General features: G+C 42.1%; 1 protein-coding gene across 3 annotated transcripts in view; it reads left to right on the forward strand.

Moving 5' to 3' along the window:
* Positions 1 to 19,052, forward strand: part of ADGRA3 (adhesion G protein-coupled receptor A3) — a 133,994-nt gene extending 114,942 nt beyond the window's left edge. For all 3 annotated transcript variants that reach the window (XM_058722965.1, XM_058722963.1, XM_058722964.1), the window contains 5 exons: positions 3,249 to 3,373; positions 4,447 to 4,570; positions 13,615 to 13,760; positions 17,250 to 17,345; positions 17,485 to 19,052. In XM_058722965.1, the coding sequence (XP_058578948.1) occupies positions 3,249 to 3,373; positions 4,447 to 4,570; positions 13,615 to 13,760; positions 17,250 to 17,345; positions 17,485 to 18,727 (1,734 nt within the window). In that variant the 3' untranslated portion in view covers positions 18,728 to 19,052. The remainder of the gene's footprint in view (positions 1 to 3,248; positions 3,374 to 4,446; positions 4,571 to 13,614; positions 13,761 to 17,249; positions 17,346 to 17,484) is intronic.
* The last annotated feature ends 2,979 nt before the right edge of the window (positions 19,053 to 22,031 follow it).

The raw sequence follows: 22,031 nt of genomic DNA on the forward strand, positions 1-22,031 counted from the left end.
AGTGTATCACAAAGCTTATGTATATAACTGAAAATAATTTTAATTCAGATTTATATTTTGTTGCTTTAGATATTTAACTTCTATACTATCCTAATCTCCTCAGTTGTCTCAGTAGTCTTATATTCTTGTATTTTAATGCCATCAAGATAGGAGGATTTCTTACCTTATTTTGTTTCCTTTATACCTGACATCTGTAAATCATGGTGGCCCAGAGCAGTCAGCTGCTTTTTTTAAATGGTTATATACTAAGTGGTTCATAAGTACCTGCAGAATAGCCTCAATTTCTCCCTTGGCCCTCAAAGCCTAAAGTTAACTGTTTACTGCCTGGCACTTTATCCCTTTCCTTGGTCAGTCTCTCAGCAGGAGTTCTTTTCCATTTGGGCAGGTCAGTTCGTTGTGACCATCAAAAATGCCCCAGTAGGGCACCTCTGGGTGGTTCAGTCAGTTAAGTTGTAAGATCAGATCCCCATCTCGCAGTTTGTGAGTTCGAGCCCTGTGTCGGGCTCGGTGCTGATGTGCGGAGCCTGCTTGGGATTCTCTTTTTCCCTTTCTTTCTGGTCACACCCCCAACTCCGGCTCTCTGTCTCTCAAGATGCGTAAATATGCCCCAATAGAAGCAGTGCCCTGTGAAACTGGTGACAGTAGCACCTGTGCCTTTCTCTAGCTATAACTTGGAATTATAAGAGTCTTTGCCCTTTATTTCAGCCTCTAGTTTCTTTCATCTACTGTGTTTTATTTACTTGGCTTTTGAAAATACTAATTGCTTTTATTTTTTAAATTTTATTTAAAATATTGTTTGTTTATTTGAGGAGAGAGAGGGTGGGGGAGGGGCAGAGAGAGAGACTCCCAACCAGGCTCTATGCTGTCAGCACAGAGCCCGACCCAGGGCTTGATCTCACAAACTGTGAGATTGTGACCTGAGCCAAAATCAAGAGTCAGACGCTTAACTGAGCAAGCCACCCAAGCTCCACAGTGCTGGCTTTTAAATGTAATTACTATACACGGTATATTTTGAGAACTGAATTGGAAGTTTGAAGTTTCATTAGCTATTTTAAAAAAAAAAAATTTTTTTTATGTTTTTATTTATTTTTGAGACAGAGAGAGACAGAGCATGAGCAGGGGAGGGGCAGAGAAAGAGGGAGACACAGAATCTGAAGCAGGCTCCAGGCTCTGAGCTGTCAGCACAGAGCCTGACGCAGGGCTCGAACTCACGGACCGTGAGATCATGACCTGAGCCGAAGTCAGATGCCCAACCGACTGAGCCACCCAGGCTCCCCAAAGTTTCATTAGCTATTATGCAGCCACCTGTGTTGTTACTCTCAACAAGGCCCATGGATGGCACGTTTGCATGCCCCCCGCCGGCTCATACCCAGACCTTGCCAGGTGATTGGTGGTGTCTTCACTGTATAGTGGGTTAACTCTTCCGGAATCACTTAGCCAGCACGTAAGTGGGGACGTGTTACTGAACGTTTCCTAGAGGAACGTACAATGAGTGGTGCACGGAAAGAGTCTGAAGACCAAACCCTGGCTACTGAAAGCTTATCTTCAGTTATTCATCGTGCACTGGAATAGTAGTTTCCTGTAGAAATGAAGAAGAAACGTGTCTGCTTTTACTAGCATCTAACTGGCTCTCGTTGCCCCAGTGTGTTTTTGAGTTTTCCCATTGATATTCTGGACTTGTGGCAAAATGTGAACACACTGAGGCCCTGTGCTATTGACTAATCTCGTGGGCATCTCACAAGGGCTGGTTGCTCAGACCTTGTGGCCATAGGACTTTTCTCTTGTATTTTCTCTTTTTGGTACTTAGTTTACAGCCTGTCAGCTCTCGAGGGCTGGGACTGTGTTCCGCGGTTCGCTGAATACCCGGGGTTTGGCACAGCTCCTGGCCGTGGCGGGTACCCAATTAACGTTTGTCAAATAAATAGATGAATTGCAGGTTTGAGACTCATCACAGCGTAGTGGAACACTCAGACTGGAATTCAATTTCCCTTGTTGCATCTCCAGTTTCCTATTAACCGTGATTTTTGTCAGGCTCCGTGAGCCTCTGTTCATCATTTGTTACGGTGAGGGGCTTGTTAAGGTGTTCTGATAAGATCTTTTTAGATCCATAATTGTATTGTGTCGGCTTCCCATTCTTCTGTGGGAAAATTTGCCCCCTTTTCCATCTAGCTTTTCTGGATGTGTCCGGCACCTTCGGATTAAAGATGTGTTTCCTGTGAACTACTTCCTGCATCCAGCTGTCATTTTGTAGCCTCCAGAGTCTGTCTAGAAAGATCATGTGGTGACGGGATCTGGTGACTCTACAGCTTGGACTTCTACAACCCTTATTGTCTGGCATGGTGGCTGTGGCCGGCACGGAAGCCGCGTTCCCAGCCTGTTTTGGTCCTTTACGAGGAAGAAGCCTTATGTGTCTACTGTTTTCATTGTAGTGGGGGCACTGTCTGCATCGTGTTGGAGAACACAGACTTGGCAGCCACGTTCTCTTGGACCTAATCCTCACGGAACTTAACCTCTCTGCTCCTCAGTTGTTCAAACTATAAAATGGGGCCCGTGATTTGTGTAGCTCATAGAGTTAACTTGCTGTAAGGTGCTGGCCTAGTGCCTGGATTATCATAAATGCCAAATGAGTGATTTGCCGTTATTTTACGGTATTGATTTTTGAGCTCTTCGCTCCCAAAACCGTGTTGCCTTTACTGTCCTCAGACGTTGTTGTGATCTGATCGTGCATCCCCCTCCCCTGTGACTCACATTTCTTCACGGGCAGGACCCATGTCTGACCCCTGTGTCCCCAGCGCCTTACACGGTGTTTAGTCCACTTGTGTTTGCTGGCCTTGGAGCTAAGCTTGCCCTACATGGTTGGGAACGTCTGTCTGGGCTTGGCTGTCTCGGAGGTACTGCTGGGCTGTGCCTTATCACAAGGCTGCTGCTGTCCGTCACCCTTGTAGCAAAGTCAGTATGCAGATTTGCAAAGCCGACGTAGAACAAGGTACGTGTGTGCGTGTATGTATGTATGTATGCATGTGTGTGTGTACACATACACACATACACGAACACAGCCTAAGTGCACACACCGTAGTAGTTTACACGGTGGGAGTCAGGCAGAGTAAGGTGTGAGGAAAACAGCATGAAACATTGGTCCTCGAATAAAATGAAGACGTCATAAAGGTCAGAGTGTTTTAGTCTCTGGAGAACATCTCCGCGTGTCCAGAACAGTGCTCCCAGAATGGTCCTTTCTTTTCTCCCCCCAGGATTTGACGGGATCTGAACTCTACACCCAGGCGGCCAGTCTTCTGCACCCCGTGGTTTACACCACCGCTGTCATTCTTCTCTTGAGCCTCTTGGCGGTCATCGTCAGTTACATATACCATCGCAGGTAAGAAGGGGAACTTGGTGAATGGAGGACTTTGACTTGGAGGGTGTTTTTCACCTTGAATGAGGATAAAGCTGAGTTTTAACACCGTGCTATCCTTCCAAAGTAAGAGCAGTTCCTTGAGAACGCATCAAGCCTCCTTCATTTCACGCAGTTTGAGACATAAGTAATTAGTCCATGCGGTGGTAAATTCGTCTTTTATAGCATCCAGTCTGTTTGTATCTGGGAAAGAACATGGGAGGGATGTGTTGGAGGCGGGGAGGTGAGGCTTGGGGACAACCATGGGTGAGGGGAGCCGGAGGCCTCTTACCCGTAGCCGTGTCGTCCAACTCCAGACTGTGGTGGTATGTGTGTTTTATGACTTTTTGCAGGTTGCGATATTCTTTATTTTAAAGATGGCATTTGTAAGAAAGTTTGTGGCATTTCAGTGTGGGATATGGTTTTTGTTAATTGGAGGCAGAGCTACAGAAACTTTTATTTTATGGTAGGAACTAGAGGGATTTGCTAAGCAGAAATTCACTTCACAAGAGGTTTTGCCAGAATGTATTTTCCTTTTTAAGCTGGACATATATGGCATTTCTTGACATTTAGTTAAGAAACAAAAGGAGATTTTGATGTTAAAAAAAGAAAGATTTCAGCATTTTGTTACGAAAGGCCAGGAAGAAATGCACTGGGCATTTAGACGCGTTATCCTAGTAGGTCAGAAAAAGTAGAGATTGGCACCTTGCAGAAACCTCTAGGAAACAAACAAGTAATCCCGCCGTCAGAAGACATCATAACAGAAGCCCAGATATTTCTTATTATGGAGAATTTGTTTAGCCTTTCGTGGGTGCAGTAGTTCCATAAACGACTTGTCTCTTTTGGTCATAAAGTTAAATGTTAAGACACTGTATTGACTTAAATGTCTCAAATCCTGTGTGTGTGTGATAGTGTATGTATTCTAAGTAAAATGTTTAAGCATGAAACCTTTACATCTGGCCTTTTGTGCTGGTGGAATTGCTGACTTGTGGATGAATATCATAGTATCCTGCTTCACATGGACTAGCCTGAATATTAATGTTTCTTTCTTTCAACAGTCTGATTAGGATCAGTCTCAAGGGCTGGCATATGCTTGTGAACTTGTGCTTTCATATTTTCCTGACCTGTGTGGTCTTTGTGGGAGGAGTGACCCAAACCAGAAATGCCAGTGTCTGCCAAGCGGTAAGTCAGAATGAAAAACTGGAATGGGAAAAAAATACTGGTATTAGAAAGTAATTTCATGTTTTATTAACTGTAAAAGGAAAAAATACTTCTTCAGGTTGTTTTTTCTTTAACGAAAGTTAAGCCAAGTGTCACTTACCAGATTTCAGGTTTTGAACTCTTAGTTCACAATTGAACACATGACTTAGGGAGCTTGTCTCTTTATCCTTGGGAATTCATTGCTACTTGTTATGTCTGTTATGGTGGCAGACATTTAATTTAAAAAAATTATAAGACCCTGACTTCAGCTAAGAGAAAAGTGTGTTTTCTGACAGTAGAGTTTTAAAAATTATTTCACCTATTTATGACAAAAATAGGAACTTCAAAAAGATTTAACTGGAAGATATAAAAATCAGAAACTTGTGAGGTGTGGTAAATATGAAAAATTTAAAAAATATTCAACTTTTGGGGCTCCCGGGTGGCTGAGTCAGTTAGGTGTCCGATTTTGGCTCAGGTCATGATCTCGCGGCTCGTGGGTTCGAGCCCCCCATCGGGCTCTGTGCTGGATCATCAGCTCACAGCCTGGAGCCTGCTTCAGATTCAGTCTCTGTCTCTCTCTGCACCACCCCCTCTCTCTCAAAATATAAATAAACATTAAAAAAGCATGTTTAAAAATATGCGACTTGTAACTTCAAATAAGTAAATTATTATATGTAAGCTTAGTACAGTATTCTTGTAGGATAAGTATAAAAAAAAACAAAATTATTCAACATATGAATAGACCTAAAATTCTCCGTATTTCCTATATTTGCATATTTTTTTCTGTATGCATGATAGCAAGTGGTGCCATATCGTAATTAAGAGTCAGACTGCCTGGATTTGGATCTCAGGTTTACTGTTTACTGTTTTGATGGACAGTTTATTTAACGTTTGTTTTTTTAAGTTTATTTATTTATTTTGAAAGAGACAGAGCAAAAGCAGGGGAGGGGCAGAGAGAGAAAGGGACAGAAGATCGGAAGTGGGCTCCATCCTGACAGCAGAGAGCCCGATGTGGGGCTTGAACTCACAAATTGTGAGATCATGACCTGAGCCAAAGTTGGACGCATAACAGACCAAGCCACCCAGGCACCCCTGACTTTGTCTGTTAATTGCAAAAAACATATAACAAAAAGATACACCCTCTTCATAAACTTTTAAGTGTACAGTTTAAATATAAGTACAATGTTGTATAGCAGATTTGTACAACTTTTTCATCTTGCATGACTGAAACCTGTTTTAGCGTGACTAAAATGCTATATCTGTTAAACAGCAACTTCCTGCTCCCCTCTCCTCCCAGCTCTGGGCCACCTCTGTTTCACTTGCTGCCTCTATGAGCTTGACCACTTAGATACCTCATCCAAATGGACTCATGCAGTATTTATCCTTCTGCAACTGACTGGCTCATTTCACTTCGTGTAAAGTCCTTCAGTGAGGTTCATCCATGTTGTAGCATGGGATAGGATTTCCTTCCTTTTTATGGCTGAATAGTATTCCATTGTATGGACGCACCACATTTTCTTTATCCATTTACCAGTTGATGGACATGTAAGTTATTTCCATCTCTTGGCTGTTGTGAATAATGTTACAGTGAACATGGTGGGGGGTGTAGATATCTCTTTAAGATCCTGTGTTTAGCTTTTCTATGTTTGAGTTTTCTCACCCATAAATTGGGGATAATAATTGAGTTATCAGATTATGTGATTATTTATATACGAAAAATCCTACAGTAATTCACAGATAAATTATTTGAAGTAATGGGAAGGTTTAGCCAAGGGGGAACATGCAGGAGTTTGATGCTAGCTTGCAGAAATAGAACTCTGAGAAAACATAATTAATGTGAAGGTGCCATTTATGTGGCATCAGAGAATATCAGGTACCAAGAAATAATAAAAGATGTTCGCGATTTACAGGCAAAATAGTAATAAAGTATTAAAAGAAGACCTAAGTAAATGGAAAGATATACTAGGCTGAAGGAGAGGTAGTTTTAATATCAGAAAAGTGGTGGTTCCTCTGAAATTAATATATACATTAAATAATTTTTTTACGAAACTCAGTAAGATGGTTTTTAAATCTATATTAAAAGCAAAGGACCGAAGATAAAGATAGCCAGGACTTTTCTGCACGGGAAGAGTAGAGCGAGAAGACTGCCCTTCTGATCATCAGAGCTTGTGAGGCTCTTGTCATGAACACCGAGGCATTTGGTGTAGGGAGAAGGACACAGACCAGTGCAAGCAGAAGGGAGACCCCAAGGCAGACCCATGTGGAACTTTGGTGTGAGACTGAGGCTGCACGCCTCATCAGTTAGGGAGAGAGAGACCTCTGCAGTAAAATAAAAAGGAGCTGGGAAAATCCACGTGGAAAAACATTACAGTTGTGCCTTATAAGATGTCAATTCTGGGTGGATTAAAAACTAACATGGTCAAGCCAAAATGCTAAAATTCATAGTGGGAAATACCACCATTCTTGGGATAAGGGATTTCTTAATTATGACACTAAAAGGCATTGACTAGAAGAGAGATAATTGTAACTGAATTAAAAATAAGAGCTTTTGTTAAGATTCCTTAATGAAAGTGGAAGGACAAGCTAACAAATTGGAAGACGCTGTTCCTTTTTTTGTTTGTTTGTTTGTTTTATTTTTTTTTTACTCTCAATTTGGTTAACATACAGTCTAGTCTTGACCTCAGGAGTAGATTCCCGTGATTCGTCACTTACATACAACACCCAGTGCTCATCCCAACAAGTGCTTTCTTTAATGCCCATCACCCATTTTGCCCTCTCCCCTGGCCTCCACCCCCCCCCCCCATCAACCCTCAGTTTGTTCTATTTAAGAGTCTCTTATGGTTTGCCTCCCTCTCTGTTTTTATCTTATTTTTCCCTCCCTTCATCTGTGATCATCTGGTGAGTTTCTCAAATTCTACATGAGTGAAATCCTAGGAGACCTGGAAGACATTCTTCTTAATACATACCACCGAAAGGACATTAGGATAAAAAATACATTAAAAACTGTAATCAATGAGAATGTCCCAACCGACCCAGTAGAAAAAGTGGTGAGAGTGGACAGGCTTTTCATAGAGGAGAATGTATACACTGAGGGAGTCCGTATACACGGGAAGAGGTACTCAGCAGCATGGGTGGTCATGGAGATGCAAATTAAGACAATGCGGTAATATTTATGCCTTTTCCGTCAGCAGAAGTCAAGCCTGACACTGCTGGGTCATGAAGAACATGTGGGTCCACATGTTTTATACATAGTGGGTGGAAATGTAAGTGGATGATTTGGGGAGGCTTTGCCATCTGAAGTTAAACATGCACACACCTTGAGACCCAGCAGCCCCACTCCTGGAATCAGAGAGTGAGCTTGCCCATAGGCAACAGGCACATGCGCGCGTGTGTATGTACATGTGTAGGAGTATACGCATGCACATGAATATTCATAGCAGCGCTGTGCACAATAGAAAACACCTGGACGCAACCCAAATGCCCATCGGTGAGAGAGCGGATGAATAAACTGTGATATCATGCAGCAGTCAGAACTAATGAATGACAACAATGTGTAACAGTATGGGTAAGTCTTAGGAACATACGTGAAAAAATTAAGTCCCATAAATTACATCCACCCCGCCGTCTTTTTTTGTGAAGAAAAAAGTAATATGGGAACAGCTCGCTTTTAATGGAAATATGTAGATGCGGTAAAGCTGAGGAAGGACGGCAAAGAGATGGTAAACATAAGGTATAGGGTGATTACCTGGGGTGAAGGGGATTATGTTATTTGATACAGGTTTGATCAAGGTCTCACCTTTTGATCAAGATTCCTAGATGCTTGCAAACAGTAACTAATTAAATCAAAGCAGGCCATGCTTGGTCTCGTCATTAGAATGTGCCTTGAACCTAAGGCTGGCAATTAATCTAGTATTGTAGAGCTGACCTCTAACTGACAATAGGAGTGTGTATAAGAATCATGGAGAGGATTAAGGAACTCAGGAATACCTGGTATACAGAACGTGCTCGTGGATAGTAGCTATTATTACTGCTGTCACTAGTGACAAAATCACCTCTCAGTTGTGCAGAATGTTTCTGTTGTAGGCCATTAGTATACATTGAGAAACAAACCTGATTGGAGCCTACGACAGGTCAGATAATGGGACTTGGGTCAACTGAATCCATGCACAGAAGATAGTCTCCTGTTTTCCCAGTCCTTCCCCGCTTCTGATTTCTCTTCATCTTGTTTGGGGGCCTCAGTTTTACTGTTACTGTTTGAGAGATACTGTCCCTCCCCTCCCCTCCCCTCATTATCATACGGTACTTACTACATTTCCATGATGCCTCCGACACTTTGCAGTCGACTGGTGTTTACCTGTTTACTGACTCTGGGCGCGATGCTCTGCAGGGGCAGGAATCCCCTGGATTTGATTCACCCGTGTTTATCCAGGGATCAGCCCAGGACCTGACCCAGAGTAGGTAGGTGATACTAGATGCTTAGCAAGTACTGACTGGGTGAACGAACAGAAAAAGGCCTTTGTTTACAAATAGTAGAAAACGTTCAACCCTGGAGCCATCCTGAGCATGGGCTGTTAGGAGCGTGCCCAGCACATGTGGTGGTAGTGGTAGTCTCACTTTTGTCTAAAAATAGTCATTGTTTTCACAAAGCAGACACATTTATTTCACTAAGGAGATGAATAGAAAGAGGCCTTTGTGAAGATGACTGCCTTTTCGTTGCCCTGAATGACATTTTATACCATTTCTAGAAAGAAAAGGAGACGAATTTGCATGGAGTATCCGGGGCCTCTACACTGAAGGTCCATTACATAATTATTTATTTTTTAAAAAGGGAAAGGCAAGTCTTTAGATGTTTTCGTATGTCGTGTTCTTCTGTTTTTACAATGTTTTCCCCTTCTTCTATGAAAGACATTCTTGCTGCTTCTGACTCAGACATGCCTGGTTTTGCTTTGCTGTTGTGATAGTTCAGTTAGAAGCCAGCTGAGCAGGGGGGTTGGTAGGAGGCATGCAGGACTGGCCTGGGGTTCTGGACACTAGTAGGTAGGTTCAAATTCGGTGTCTGCCAAATGACTAGTATGACTACCCGCTTAACCTGGTAGGGACTTAATGCTTCTTCTGTACAATAATGGGTTGGGCTAATTAACTTAAGTGATCATCCAGGTTCCTCCAGCGGAAACCCTAAAGTTCTAAAACGGAACGCTAAGGTGTACGTATCTTACATGCAGTTTGATATGTGTACCTGATCAATGTACAAAATTTTATGTTTCTTATCTCCCTTTTTAGTGCTCATATATTTTATGAGCGGCAAGAACAGGTTCTAATATAGGTTCCACCCCACAGTGATTGGTTGAGGTTATTCAAGGTGCCACTAGGCACCAGCCAGGTCCTTCCCACTCTGTCTGTTCCAGAGGGTACCGTGGGTACATTCTACAGCCTTTTACTCTTTTTGGCAGAAGGAGTCGAAGGAGAATAAGAAGCTGGGTGACAGAGGAGCCAGGGCTGTTGACTCCCAGTTGCAAAGGTTCTGGGTTCTGGGTCATGATGCACTGCCGGATAATTGTTTGATAATTAATCTTCTGTCCTTGGTTTCCCTGGTTTTCCTTAGAAAAGATTTGGCTGGATCTTACCTAAGTCCCCTTGTTCCTCTACCATTCCATCCATGATTTAATCTATTAAGCACAGTGCTGGCTGACCTTCTCTGGTGTCCTTTTGTATCTCTTATCTAGAGTTCTTCTGCAATGACACGTGAAATGCATTGGGGAAATTTAATCAGTGAATATTAAGAGAGTCGACTTGCCAACTACTGCAAATGTGTTATCTTAACTTTCATGTTAACCCTGGGAGGTACTTCTTACTCATCTATTTTATCAATACAGAAATTGAGTCGTAGGGATTTGAAACAGCTTGCCCCAAATCAAGGGCTGTTAGGTGGCAGAGGTGTGATTCAGATGCCAGTCTCTCTGACTCGGGTGGCCCTCCCCCCTCACCACTGTGCTTTACTGTTCAGTGAAGACACACAGCACAATAGAAGGGGCATGGGATTTGGAAGCCAACAGGTGTGGTTGGGACATTAGGAGGATAAATGGAAGCACGTACAAATTGTCTAAATACGTTTTTTGGCACATAGCAGGCATTCAGTAGTGGAAACTATTATTATTTCGTATGTATTCATACATTATTATATGAATATTAAAGATAATTTTTTTGCACACTTGCTGTACATGCTGTAATATCTTAGGTTTATTGGTGGTTAAAAATATGGTTGTTATGTTTGGTCTCTAGTTTGTGAGTGTGGTTAGGTAGCCTATATATAAAGTGCAACTCTTTTTTCCTTCTTTTTAAGGTTTTATTTTTTTATTTATTTTGAGAGAGGAAAAGAGAGAGGATCCCAAGCAGGCTTTGCAGTGTCAGCACGGAGCCTGACGTGGGGCTCGAACTCACAAACTGTGAGATCATGACCTAGCTGAAATCATGAGTCGGACACTTAACCGACTGAGCCACACAGGTTCCCCTCAAGGGCAACTCTTTAGGATGATTATTTTATATCCATTTTACAGCTTTGGAAATTGATATCCTGAGATCAGGTGACCTCACTAATCATTTGCATGCCCTATAAATTAGATTACTTTCCCAAACTTTACAAACTTTCCCCTTGTATTTCTAATTTTTTTTTAATGCTTATTTATTTTTGAGAGAGAGAGAGAGAGTGTGTGTGTGTGTGAGCTGGGGGAGGGCAGAGAGAGAGGGAGACAGAATCTGAAGCAGGCTCCAGGGTCTGAGCTGTTAGCACAAAGCCAGACATGGGGCTCGAACTCAGGAACCACAAGATCATGATCTGAGCCGAAGTTGGACGTTCAAGCAACTAAGCAACCCAGGTGCCCCTCCACATGCATTTCTAACGCAAGTGGAAGAAATTTGACAGATTGTATTTCAAGGGTCTGATAGTGCGGTAGGAAGTACCCCATTCCAAAAGCTAGGAATACCCTCTCTGCCAGTTCTCAGTCTCTCCTTTATTCCAGTTCTTGTGGAATATCAGGAGATTTTCTTCCATGATGGTTACTAGGAGACATCAGGCTCCTAAAATTCTGCTATTGGTAATATTTGACTGAAGCCTTCGGTAATTTCCAGCATGAATACTTCTGGAAATTTTGAAATGCCGTAGAAAACACTTCAAAATCTAAAGTTGAGTTTTCCCTCTTGGATCTAAAACAAGAAAATGCTCCATCCTGCACCTCCTATGTTGAAAACATTTTTACTCCTATTTTTTAAACTTACTTCACAGCTCAGGTTTATTCTTCTGACCTCAGCATCACTCATAAAGCCTACCATTGTGATTTGTCTTGAATGTTTTGGTGTCTGTGTACCAAATTCATTTACACTATTTTTACTTCTAGTATTTGGTGTGACTCCAGATAGCTTAAGGTTTATTTTCTGCTTTTTGTTCCACTTTCCTCTGTAAATTTTGCTTTTACAGTACAGTCAGTAAAACTAATGGAAGCCAAGGAGCCACTCCTCTCCTTACAAAGAAAATCAATCTGAGTTTTCTCATTTGGCCAAGCTGGATCCAGCCTGCCGGCCCTTCCCAAGTCACTGTAAGGTTCAGGCTGGACAGTGACTACCTTCGTTTTTGTCCTGCAAAATAAGACTTGGGTTTTCATTTACCAGATTTTGGCGCTCACTGGTTCTCATTAAAATTTCTGGGCAACAATCTAAATGCATGTATTATTGACACAGGTTTGGTGATGGCAGTCAGATTGATTCTCTTGAGATCGGAGAGCCATCTTTTTAGAATGAAAAAATTTTTCTTGAAGATTTTCATTAATAGGATGTTACCTGTGATAATTGTTTAAAAAGGAAACATTAAAATATGGTAGTTAGACAAGAAAGCTGAATTGTGTCCTTGATGCCCCAGTGACACACTTATTTTTCTTAAAATGGATTTTAAGGCTTTCTTAGCCCCAGTACATAGCCTCACCTAGAATTTGATCTTCAACTAGAGTTGCTTCACACTCAAGTCACATGGTAAACATACCCTCCATCACCCCTCTGAGAGAAGAAGCATAATTAGTGTGACCATTACATGTGCTACAGTTACCTGCTCTTAAATGGGTACCTATTGTGTCTTAAATATTGTAACCATATAGTCCCCAAAAAATTGCTAGAGATGGTTATTGATAATCTTCCCACTCTTCAAATGAGGAAAATTAATTTAGAGAGGTGACATTATTTACTTAAAAGCACACTCTTAATAGTAATAATTAAAATACAGGTACCATTTTTCTTGATTATTTACCATATGCCAGGCAATGTGCAAAATGCTTTATGTAGGCTCTCTTAGTTAGTCTCCCACTACTTTCATCTCTCTCTCCGTCTACCAACGAAGAAACCAATGTTTGAGATGTTATGTGACTCTGCTAAGGTATCATAGCAGATAAGGGGTGGATCCTGGTTTTAAAACCAGGCAGAAGTTGTTGATTCTAGCCCTCACCCTCTTAACCACCAGTGTATTACCTTGCTGTCTTACCGTCACCGTATATAGTAAATACTTCTGAATTAGAACAACTCCGTTCTGTCACACGAAAGCTTATTCTCTGTGTATTGTGACTTTCACTCTCTGGTTACCCTTGCCTTCTACATTCTTCCTTAAAACGGGCCTTCGAAACTGAACTCTAACTTATGACATTGCATCCCTGACAGACACACCTTTGGTTTAAAGATATTGAAAAGCCAATTCTGTGGTGTATGAAGGGTTTTCTTGGGTATAAATTGTACGTAGTGTGTGGGCCTCCGAGATCCAAATGTTGATTTGTCTGTTAGGGGACATAACCCACTGTCACATGTCTGTTAGGGTCCTCTGTTTGATTCGTGGGTAGAGGAACTGATCTTTAGAAGATACTGTCATACTGGTTTGGAATCATATTTTTGGAAGTTACTTACCAGTTATTTTTGGTAAACCTTGGTGGCAGCTACTACTGGGGAATTTTTTTTTTTCCTTTTAGCTTACATATAGTCTTCAATCTTCTTTCTAGATTGGAATAATTCTTCATTATTCCACTCTTGCTACAGTACTATGGGTGGGAGTGACGGCTCGAAATATCTACAAACAAGTCACTAGAAAGGCTAAAAGATGCCAGGATCCTGATGAACTACCACCTCCACCAAGACCAATGCTCAGGTATTTGGTATCTTTGTTCAGTGTTTCATAGTAAATGTTCATGAAACATCAGTTTAGCTGAAGCTTCATCATAGCAAAACAATTCTGAGTAAGTTTTGGGGAGTACATAATGGACTTGGAAGCCGGGCTTCCTGGGTTTGGGCACTGGCTGCACAGCCGTCCAGCTGGGAGCCCTTCGTGAGGTTGTACCCTCTCCGTGCCTTCCTCTCTCATCTACAAAGTGGGAATAACTAAGTGCCGTAATGTGTGAAGCAGCATCTAATCGGCTCTAAGAAAATGTTAACTGTTTTTATCTCCTTGAGGCCATGTCAGAGATTTTTAACCTACTTAAGTGTGTTTCAATTTAATGATTCCCTACAAAGGACAACATAGTTTTGGAGTTACACCTTTCTTCACAATTATAAGAAGAAAATAATGGATTATCGTGCTGGATGAGTAAAAATTGACCAATGGTGATTGAGTTTACTGAATGCTGGCTGTGTACTTGGCACGGGACCAGAGACTTAAGCTGTCCTGCCTTTGAGGGGTTTACAGTCTGCGTGAGGAGACCGTAAAGAACCAGCTGCAGGCTGTGTAAGAACGTTACACAGTGGAGATACGGTCTTTTGAAAGTGCAAACAAAGGCACTATTAATTTGGGGGGATGGTGTTAGGAAGTATTGACCATTAGTGATGATCCTTCATTAGGGATTAGAGCAAAGGGGAGAGGGGACACTCCAGATACAGGATTATGTGGTGAGTGAGCTGAGGAAACTTCAAGAAATGCAGTTTGGCGGGAACCTATGGTATGTGGTGGAGAGTTGCCGGAATTCCGAGTGAAAGTTCCGTTTCAGGCCTTTGGAAGCCATGTTAAAATGTGGGCAGCCATTGAAGACTTACCTAAGGGAGTGGCCTGACTAGTTATCTCTTTAGAAGGACAGCTTTGCATTAATATAGAGTAAAAATTGGAGAGCCTGAGAGTAAGGAATTCTGCTGAGGTCATTAGGGTGGTCCCCATGAGGACTGAAACCAGAACAGCATCATGGAGAATAGAGGGTGTGTGTGTTGAAGACAGTTGAGGCAACTTCTCTAGGGTTGATGGCCAACTGGATTTAAAACGTGTGGGAGGGAGAGAATTCCAAGATGGTTACAAATTGCTCTAGTTTAGTTTGGCACATGGTGCTTCTGTCAACTGAGAAAATAATACAGGAAATGTAGAATGGGGGCGGGGCAGGTAAGCACAGGGGAGGCAGGCTTACTAGTACTTTTTGTGAGAAGTGTACATTTTTGGAAACCTGGTACTCAGTAGGGAAGATGTGCTAGGCATTTTACAGACAGGACAGGAGACATTTTCCATGTGTGGTGATTGAAGACAAGGATAATAAATCAAATCCCCCAGGGAGAAGTTGGTTAAAAAATGGTCCTGGGGCCATGTTGATATTTTTTTTTTTAATTTTTTTTTAACCTTTATTTATTTTTGAGAGAGAGAGACAGAGTGTGAGCAGGGGAGGAGCAGAGAGAGAGGGAGGCACAGAATCGGAAGCAGGCTCCAGGCTCTGAGCTGTCAGCACAGAGCCCGATGTGGGGCTCGAACTCACAGACCGCGAGATCATGACCTGAGTCGAAGTCGGACGCTCAACCGACTGAGCCACCCAGGCACCCCAAGGGCCATGTTGATATTTAACAAATGGGCCATAGCAAGTAAAGGGAAGAACTGAAAGAGAATGCCTGAGAACGTAAAAGATTCAGGGAGTGAATGGTTCCCTGGACGATTAAGGGACAAACAGGAGTGCTTGACCAGAGTCAGGTTACAGGATGCGAGTTGGCACCTCTGTCACTTGGGTTAAAAGAACTGAGAGATGGTGTTTGATTAAGAGATTTAGGGATCCCATCCTTCAGAGCTATTCCTTCCTATTGTTAGGTTCTGAGAAAATAAATAATAACCCCAAGCATTAAGTAAAAGTTTTGAATACAGTAAAACCTTGGTTTGTGAGCATAATTCATTATGGAAGCATGCTTGTAATCCAAAGCACTTGTATATCAAAGCGAATTTCCCCATAAGAAATAATGGAAAGTCAGATGATTTGTTCCGCAACCCAAAAATAGTCATATAAAAGTGATTACATTACTGCAATATAATCCAAAATAATAAAATACGAAATATAAAGAAAAATAAAATAACCTGAACTTTCGTGGCTGGTGTGAGGCAGACCAGCCAGAGGAGGGTTATTGTGTCAGATGACTTTCACTATCACTAATGGATGTTGACTACAGTACAGTATTAATAAACTTTTGTCATGTACTGTATTTAATGTAACTGGCAATAAGGCAGCAGAGGAAGGGGTCTATATCTGCAAGCAGCCTGACTTAGAATGAAGCAAAGTATTCCTAAGTTTACTCTTGTACGGAAAAGCAAAGGATTGTCCGTAAGTGCTTTGAAATGACAAAAAATACACTGGGCCTGTTGTGGGTACTTTCTGATGTTCTGCAAAATCACTGATCTCTGCCAAACACAGCAGCCTGAGACCGAGCATCTGAGCATGGGAGATGATCACCCACAATCCCCCAGCAAGAGAGAGAGAACCATTGGCTCATTTGTGATCATGTGACATTCGGCATCACAGACTACTCGTATTGCAAGACATCACTCGTTTATCAAGTTAAAATTTATTAGAAATGTTTACTCGTCTTGTGGAACACTCACAGAATAGGTTACTCACAATCCAAGGCTTTACTGCACTGCCTTCATCCAGCCAGCTCAGGAATGGGGCTGTGTCTCTAGAATTGGCAGATGCAGAGTTAAGATTCTGACTGTACCCAGCAGGATGCAGCCAGGGCACAAAGTTCCTATTTTCTCTTAATCAGGGAGCTCAAAGAAGCTCTGGTCAAAAAAAGAAGTTTCTCTTGGTAGGACTTACCGCCATTCTGTCTCCCTCAGTTCCTACTGCACGATCCTTTTTCTTGCTGTCCCCAGTGAGTCCATGGGAAGGAGGTCAGGAGGGGCCTGGGCACTGTGTGAGGCTGAGATGGGGCACCTTCCTTGCCTCAGTGACTAGGGATAAGCATACACAGCAGTGAGGTGGCCTGCAACACACAGGCATAGGCAGACATTAATCAGTAGTAAATATTATTACATACTTTGTGTGAACTGTATGGCACAGCGAGACCTTAAAGTCCATTTTGTAATGGACTAACTTACTGGTTTGCCTGCTGAATTCCCGTGGAAAGAGTAAAACCCTACTTGCAGTATCTCTTCCTGTCCACAGGGTGGCAGAAGCTGATCAGCTTTCCTCAAGTGGAAATGTGGTAGCCTACTCAAAAAAAGCTATCCAAACAAAAACTTAAAAATTTTTTAAAAAGTTATTGTTAACAAAGCAGCCTCCAAAAGTTAACCTCCAGTTTATAATAATTAATCATTGAGGAAGGACTATTGCAATACCGAGATACCGGGATGTGTGCACCTTAATCAATGGGAATGATGAGCTGACATTCACATTGTCCCTTCTTCCAGATTCTACCTGATCGGCGGTGGCATACCCATCATAGTTTGTGGTATAACAGCGGCCGCGAACATCAAGAATTACGGCAGTCGGCCACATGCACCCTAGTGAGTGTTTTGTGTTCTCTGCGTACCTGACCCCAGTTGCTTCTCTTTTAATGCTTTCCCAGGCCCTGACTCTCTTGCAGTTCCTGGAACAGTTGGTTGCCATGCAGCATCTGAACTGGTTTCCCATTTTCTTTCCTAGTTGCTGGATGGCGTGGGAACCCTCCTTGGGAGCCTTCTATGGGCCTGCCAGCTTCATCACGTTTGTGAACTGTATGTACTTCCTGAGCATATTTATTCAGTTGAAAAGACACCCTGAGCGCAAATATGAGCTGAAGGAGCCCACGGAGGAGCAGCAGAGGCTGGCGGCCAATGAAAATGGCGAAGTCAACCATCAGGATTCCCTGTCTCTGTCTCTGATTTCGACGTCAGCGTTGGAAAATGAGCACACTTTTCATTCTCAACTTTTGGGGGCCAGTCTTACCTTGCTCTTATATGTCGTCCTGTGGATGTTTGGGGCCTTGGCTGTTTCCTTGTATTACCCTTTGGACTTGGTGTTCAGCTTCTTTTTTGGAGCCACGTGTTTGAGTCTCAGCGCATTCATCGTGGTTCACCACTGCGTCAACAGGGAGGATGTTAGACTTGCGTGGGTCATGACCTGCTGCCCCGGCCGGAGCTCGTACTCCGTGCAGGTTAATGTACAGCCCCCCAGCTCCAGTGGTGCGAACGGAGAGGCGCCTAAGTGCACCAACAGTAGTGCAGAATCTTCATGCACAAACAAGAGTACATCGAGCTTCAAAAATTCCTCCCAGGGCTGCAAGTTAACCAACTTGCAGGCTGCGGCGGCTCAGTGCCACACCAATTCCCTGCCTTTGAACTCCACGCCTCAGCTTGATAATAGTCTGACGGAACATTCAATGGACAATGATATCAAAATGCATGTGGCACCTTTAGAAGTTCAGTGTCGAACAAATGTGCACCCAAGCCGCCATCATAAAAACAGAAGTAAAGGACACCGGGCAAGCAGACTCACCGTCCTAAGAGAGTATGCCTATGACGTCCCAACCAGCGTGGAAGGCAGCGTGCAGAACGGCTTACCTAAAAGCCGGCCGGGCAACAATGAAGGACACTCGAGGAGTCGAAGGGCTTATTTAGCCTACAGAGAGAGACAGTACAACCCGCCCCAACCCGATAGCAGCGACGGCTGTAGCACGCTTCCCAAGAGCAGCAGAAATTTTGAAAAGCCTATTTCAAATAGTAGTAAAAAAGATGCCTTAAGGAAGCCAATTGTAGTTGAGCTTGAAAGTCAGCAGAAGTCTTACGGACTCAACTTGGCCATCCAGAATGGACCAATCAAAAGCAGTGGGCAGGAGGGCCCCTTGCTGGGTACAGATAGCACCGGCAACGTCAGGACTGGGCTATGGAAACACGAGACTACTGTGTAGGGTAGCAGCGGTGGGCTTCCTGGGCACAAATCTGTACAGACCGTGTTGTCCACATTCCTTGAAGCCAGGACTATGTAAAAACAGACTGCAGCCACCTTAGGGATTCAAAACAATTTTGAATAAACTTTGAAGTTTGGGGTCTTATTTTATACCCCCCGATTGTTGCTTTTTTTATGAATTAAAAAGAAAAGCCCTCTAAAGCATCGTTTTCATTGTCAAAGCACCAGCAGGACTTTGAGCATCTGAAATGTAATTTCTTGGAATCTGTGTATCTACGTAACATTTCAGGCTTGTATTTAATATAATAAATAGGTGTTTGTCATTGTTTCAGTCTCACATTTTTTTTTTTACTGTTTGCTTTTGAGAGAGAGAGAGAGAGAGAGCACGTGCGCGCACAAGTGGGGGAGGGGCAGAAAGAGAGGGAGACACAGAATCCGAAGCAGGCTCCAGGCTCTGAGCTGTCAGCACAGAGCCCGACTTGGGCTCAAACTCCTAGACCGTGAGATCATGACCTGAGCTGAAGTCAGATGCTTAACCAACTGAGCCACCCATGTGCCCCATACATTTTTGTATTTTATAATAGAAGCATGTAGTTCTATTTTAATTGTGTTTATACATGGGGATATTTTAATGAGAATTCTATGTAAATCAATTAGCAGACTCCTACATAATTAACTCCACTGATTATGACATATAAATCAAAACTTGTTTGGATTGATGTATTTTATAAATACAGTTTTAAATGCTACAAGTTTGTAAAAAGATCTCACGGAATTTTTTTTTTTTTGAAATGGAAATGCCTCAAAAGCTCTCTCTACATTGAATTACTTTGTCTTATCACTTTGGTCCTCTTAATATTGTTTTGTCACTTTTGTGGCTTTTCAGTGATTTATATTTAGGTTTAGTTTTCTTAATCATTCCTTCCCCCCACCCCCCAGCACATACATTATCCTTGAATGTAAATGAAGTACAACCATACAAGTCAGCTTCACATTCACTTACTCTGAGTTCTTCAGTATTGGCTGTTCTGTTGGCTGTTACTTTGTTCTCAGATAAAGTTCCTCAGGTACTGATCTTTAAATTACAGTCTGAGGGCAAAAGCTGCTCTGATCCAAATGTTCCCCTTGGTCATTGATGCACTGCGGTCCTTAACCATGTCTGGTCCTTAGTCTCAATGGAGTCCATTCCTGGAACTCTTTTTTTTTTTTTTTTTTAAAGTTATTTAATGTGTTGCATTATTTTTAAAAATGTTAATTTCAGCATAGTTCATGTGCGGTGTTGTATTAGTTTACATTAGTATACGTTACTCAGTGCTCATAATGATAAGTGTGTTCTTACTCCCCTTCACCTACTTTAACCATCCCCCCACCAACCTCCCCTCTGGTAACCATAGTCATTTCTCTGACTATTTCACTTAGCATTATACTCTGTAGCTCTTTCCATGTTGTTGCAAATGGCAAGATCTCATTCTGTTTCATGGCTGACCAGTATCAAATTATACGTGTGTAATATAATCACAGAGCCCAACGCAGGGCTCGAACTCACATGCCGTGAGATCATAACCTGAGCCGTGTGTATATAAGGTGATATATATACATGTACACACATTCATACCACATCTTCTTTATCCATTCACCTATTAACGGACACCTGGGCTGCTTCCATAACTTGGCTATTGTAAATAATGGTCTAATAAACATAGAGGGATATATATCTTTTTGAATTCGTGTGTTCATATTCTTTGGGTGAATACTTCCGTGGTTGAATTACTGGATCATATGATCATCCTATTTTTAATTTTTTGAGGAACCTCCATACTGTTTTCTACAGTGGCTGCACCAGTTTGCCTTCCTACCAACAATCCACAAGTGTTCCTTTTTCTACATCCTTGCTGATGCTGATTGTTTCTTGTGTTTTTGATTTTGGCCATTCTGACAGATGTGAGGTGATACCTCATTGTGGTTTTGATCTGCATTTCCCTGATAAGTGATGTTGAGCATCTTTTCACATATCTGTTGGCCCTCTGGATGTCTTCTTTGGAGAAATGTCTATTCATGTCTTCTGTCCATTTTTTAATTGGAGGTTTTTTGTTTTTTGGGTTTTATTTGGTATTGAGTTGTATCCGTTCTTTATATATTTTGGATACTACCCTTTATTTGATTTATCATTTGCAAATATTTCCTATTCAGTAGGTTGTCTTTTAGTTTTGTTGATTTTTTTCTTTTGCTGTGCAAAAGGTTCTTTCTTTCTTTCTTTCTTTCTTTCTTTCTTTCTTTCTTTCTTCCTTCCTTCCTTCCTTCCTTCCTTCCTTCCTCCCTCCCTCCCTCCCTCCCTCCCTCCCTCCCTCCCTCCCTCCCTCCCTTTCTTTCTTTCTTTCTTTCTTTCTTTCTTTCTTTCTTTCTTTCTTTCTTTCTTTCAAGAGAGGGTGTGACGGAGCAGTGACAGGGGCAGAGGGAGGGAGAGAAAGGCCATCTTAGGTAAGCTCCATGCCCAGTGCAGAGCCTGATTGCAGGGCTTGATCTCACAACAGTGAGATCATGACGCAAGCTGAATTCAAGAGTCACTTAACCCACTGAGCCACCCAGGCACTCCTGTGTGGGAGCTTTTTATTTTGATGTAGTCCCTGTAGTTTATTTTTGCTTTTGTTTTTCTTGCCTCAGGAGAGATACCTAGAAAAATGTTGCTATGGCCGATGTCAGAGAAATTACTGCCTCTGCTTCTAGGATTTTTAAGGTTTCAGGTCCTACATTTAGGTTTTTAATCCATTTTGAGTTTATTTTTGAGTATAGTATAAGAAAGTGGTCCAGTTTCATTCTTTTGCATGTGGCTGTCCAGTTTTCTGAACACCATTTGTTGAAGAAACTTCTTTTTCCCATTGTATATTCTTGCCTCCTTTGTGGAAGATGAATCAGCCATATAATTGTGGGTTTATTTCTGGCCTCTCTATTCTCTTCTATTGATGTTTATTTCTGTTTTTATGCCAGGGTCATACTGTTTTGATTACTACAGCTTTGTGGTGTATCTTCAAATCTGGGACTGTGATACCTCCAGTTTTGTTCTTCCTTTCCCGGATTGCTTTGGCTATTTGGGATCTTTTGTGGTTCCATACAAATTTTAGGATTGTTTCTTCTAGTTCTGTGAAAAATGCTGTTGTTACTTCGATAAGGGTTGCATTAAATCTACAGCTTGCTCTGCGTAGTGTGACAATTTTAACTCTATTTGTTCTTTCAGTCCGTGAGCATGGAATATCTTTCCATTTGTTTGTGTTGTCTTCAGTTTCTTTCGTCAGTGTTTTATAGTTTTC

This window comes from Neofelis nebulosa, chromosome 3, assembly GCF_028018385.1.
Source record: "Neofelis nebulosa isolate mNeoNeb1 chromosome 3, mNeoNeb1.pri, whole genome shotgun sequence".
NCBI lineage: Eukaryota > Metazoa > Chordata > Mammalia > Carnivora > Felidae > Neofelis > Neofelis nebulosa.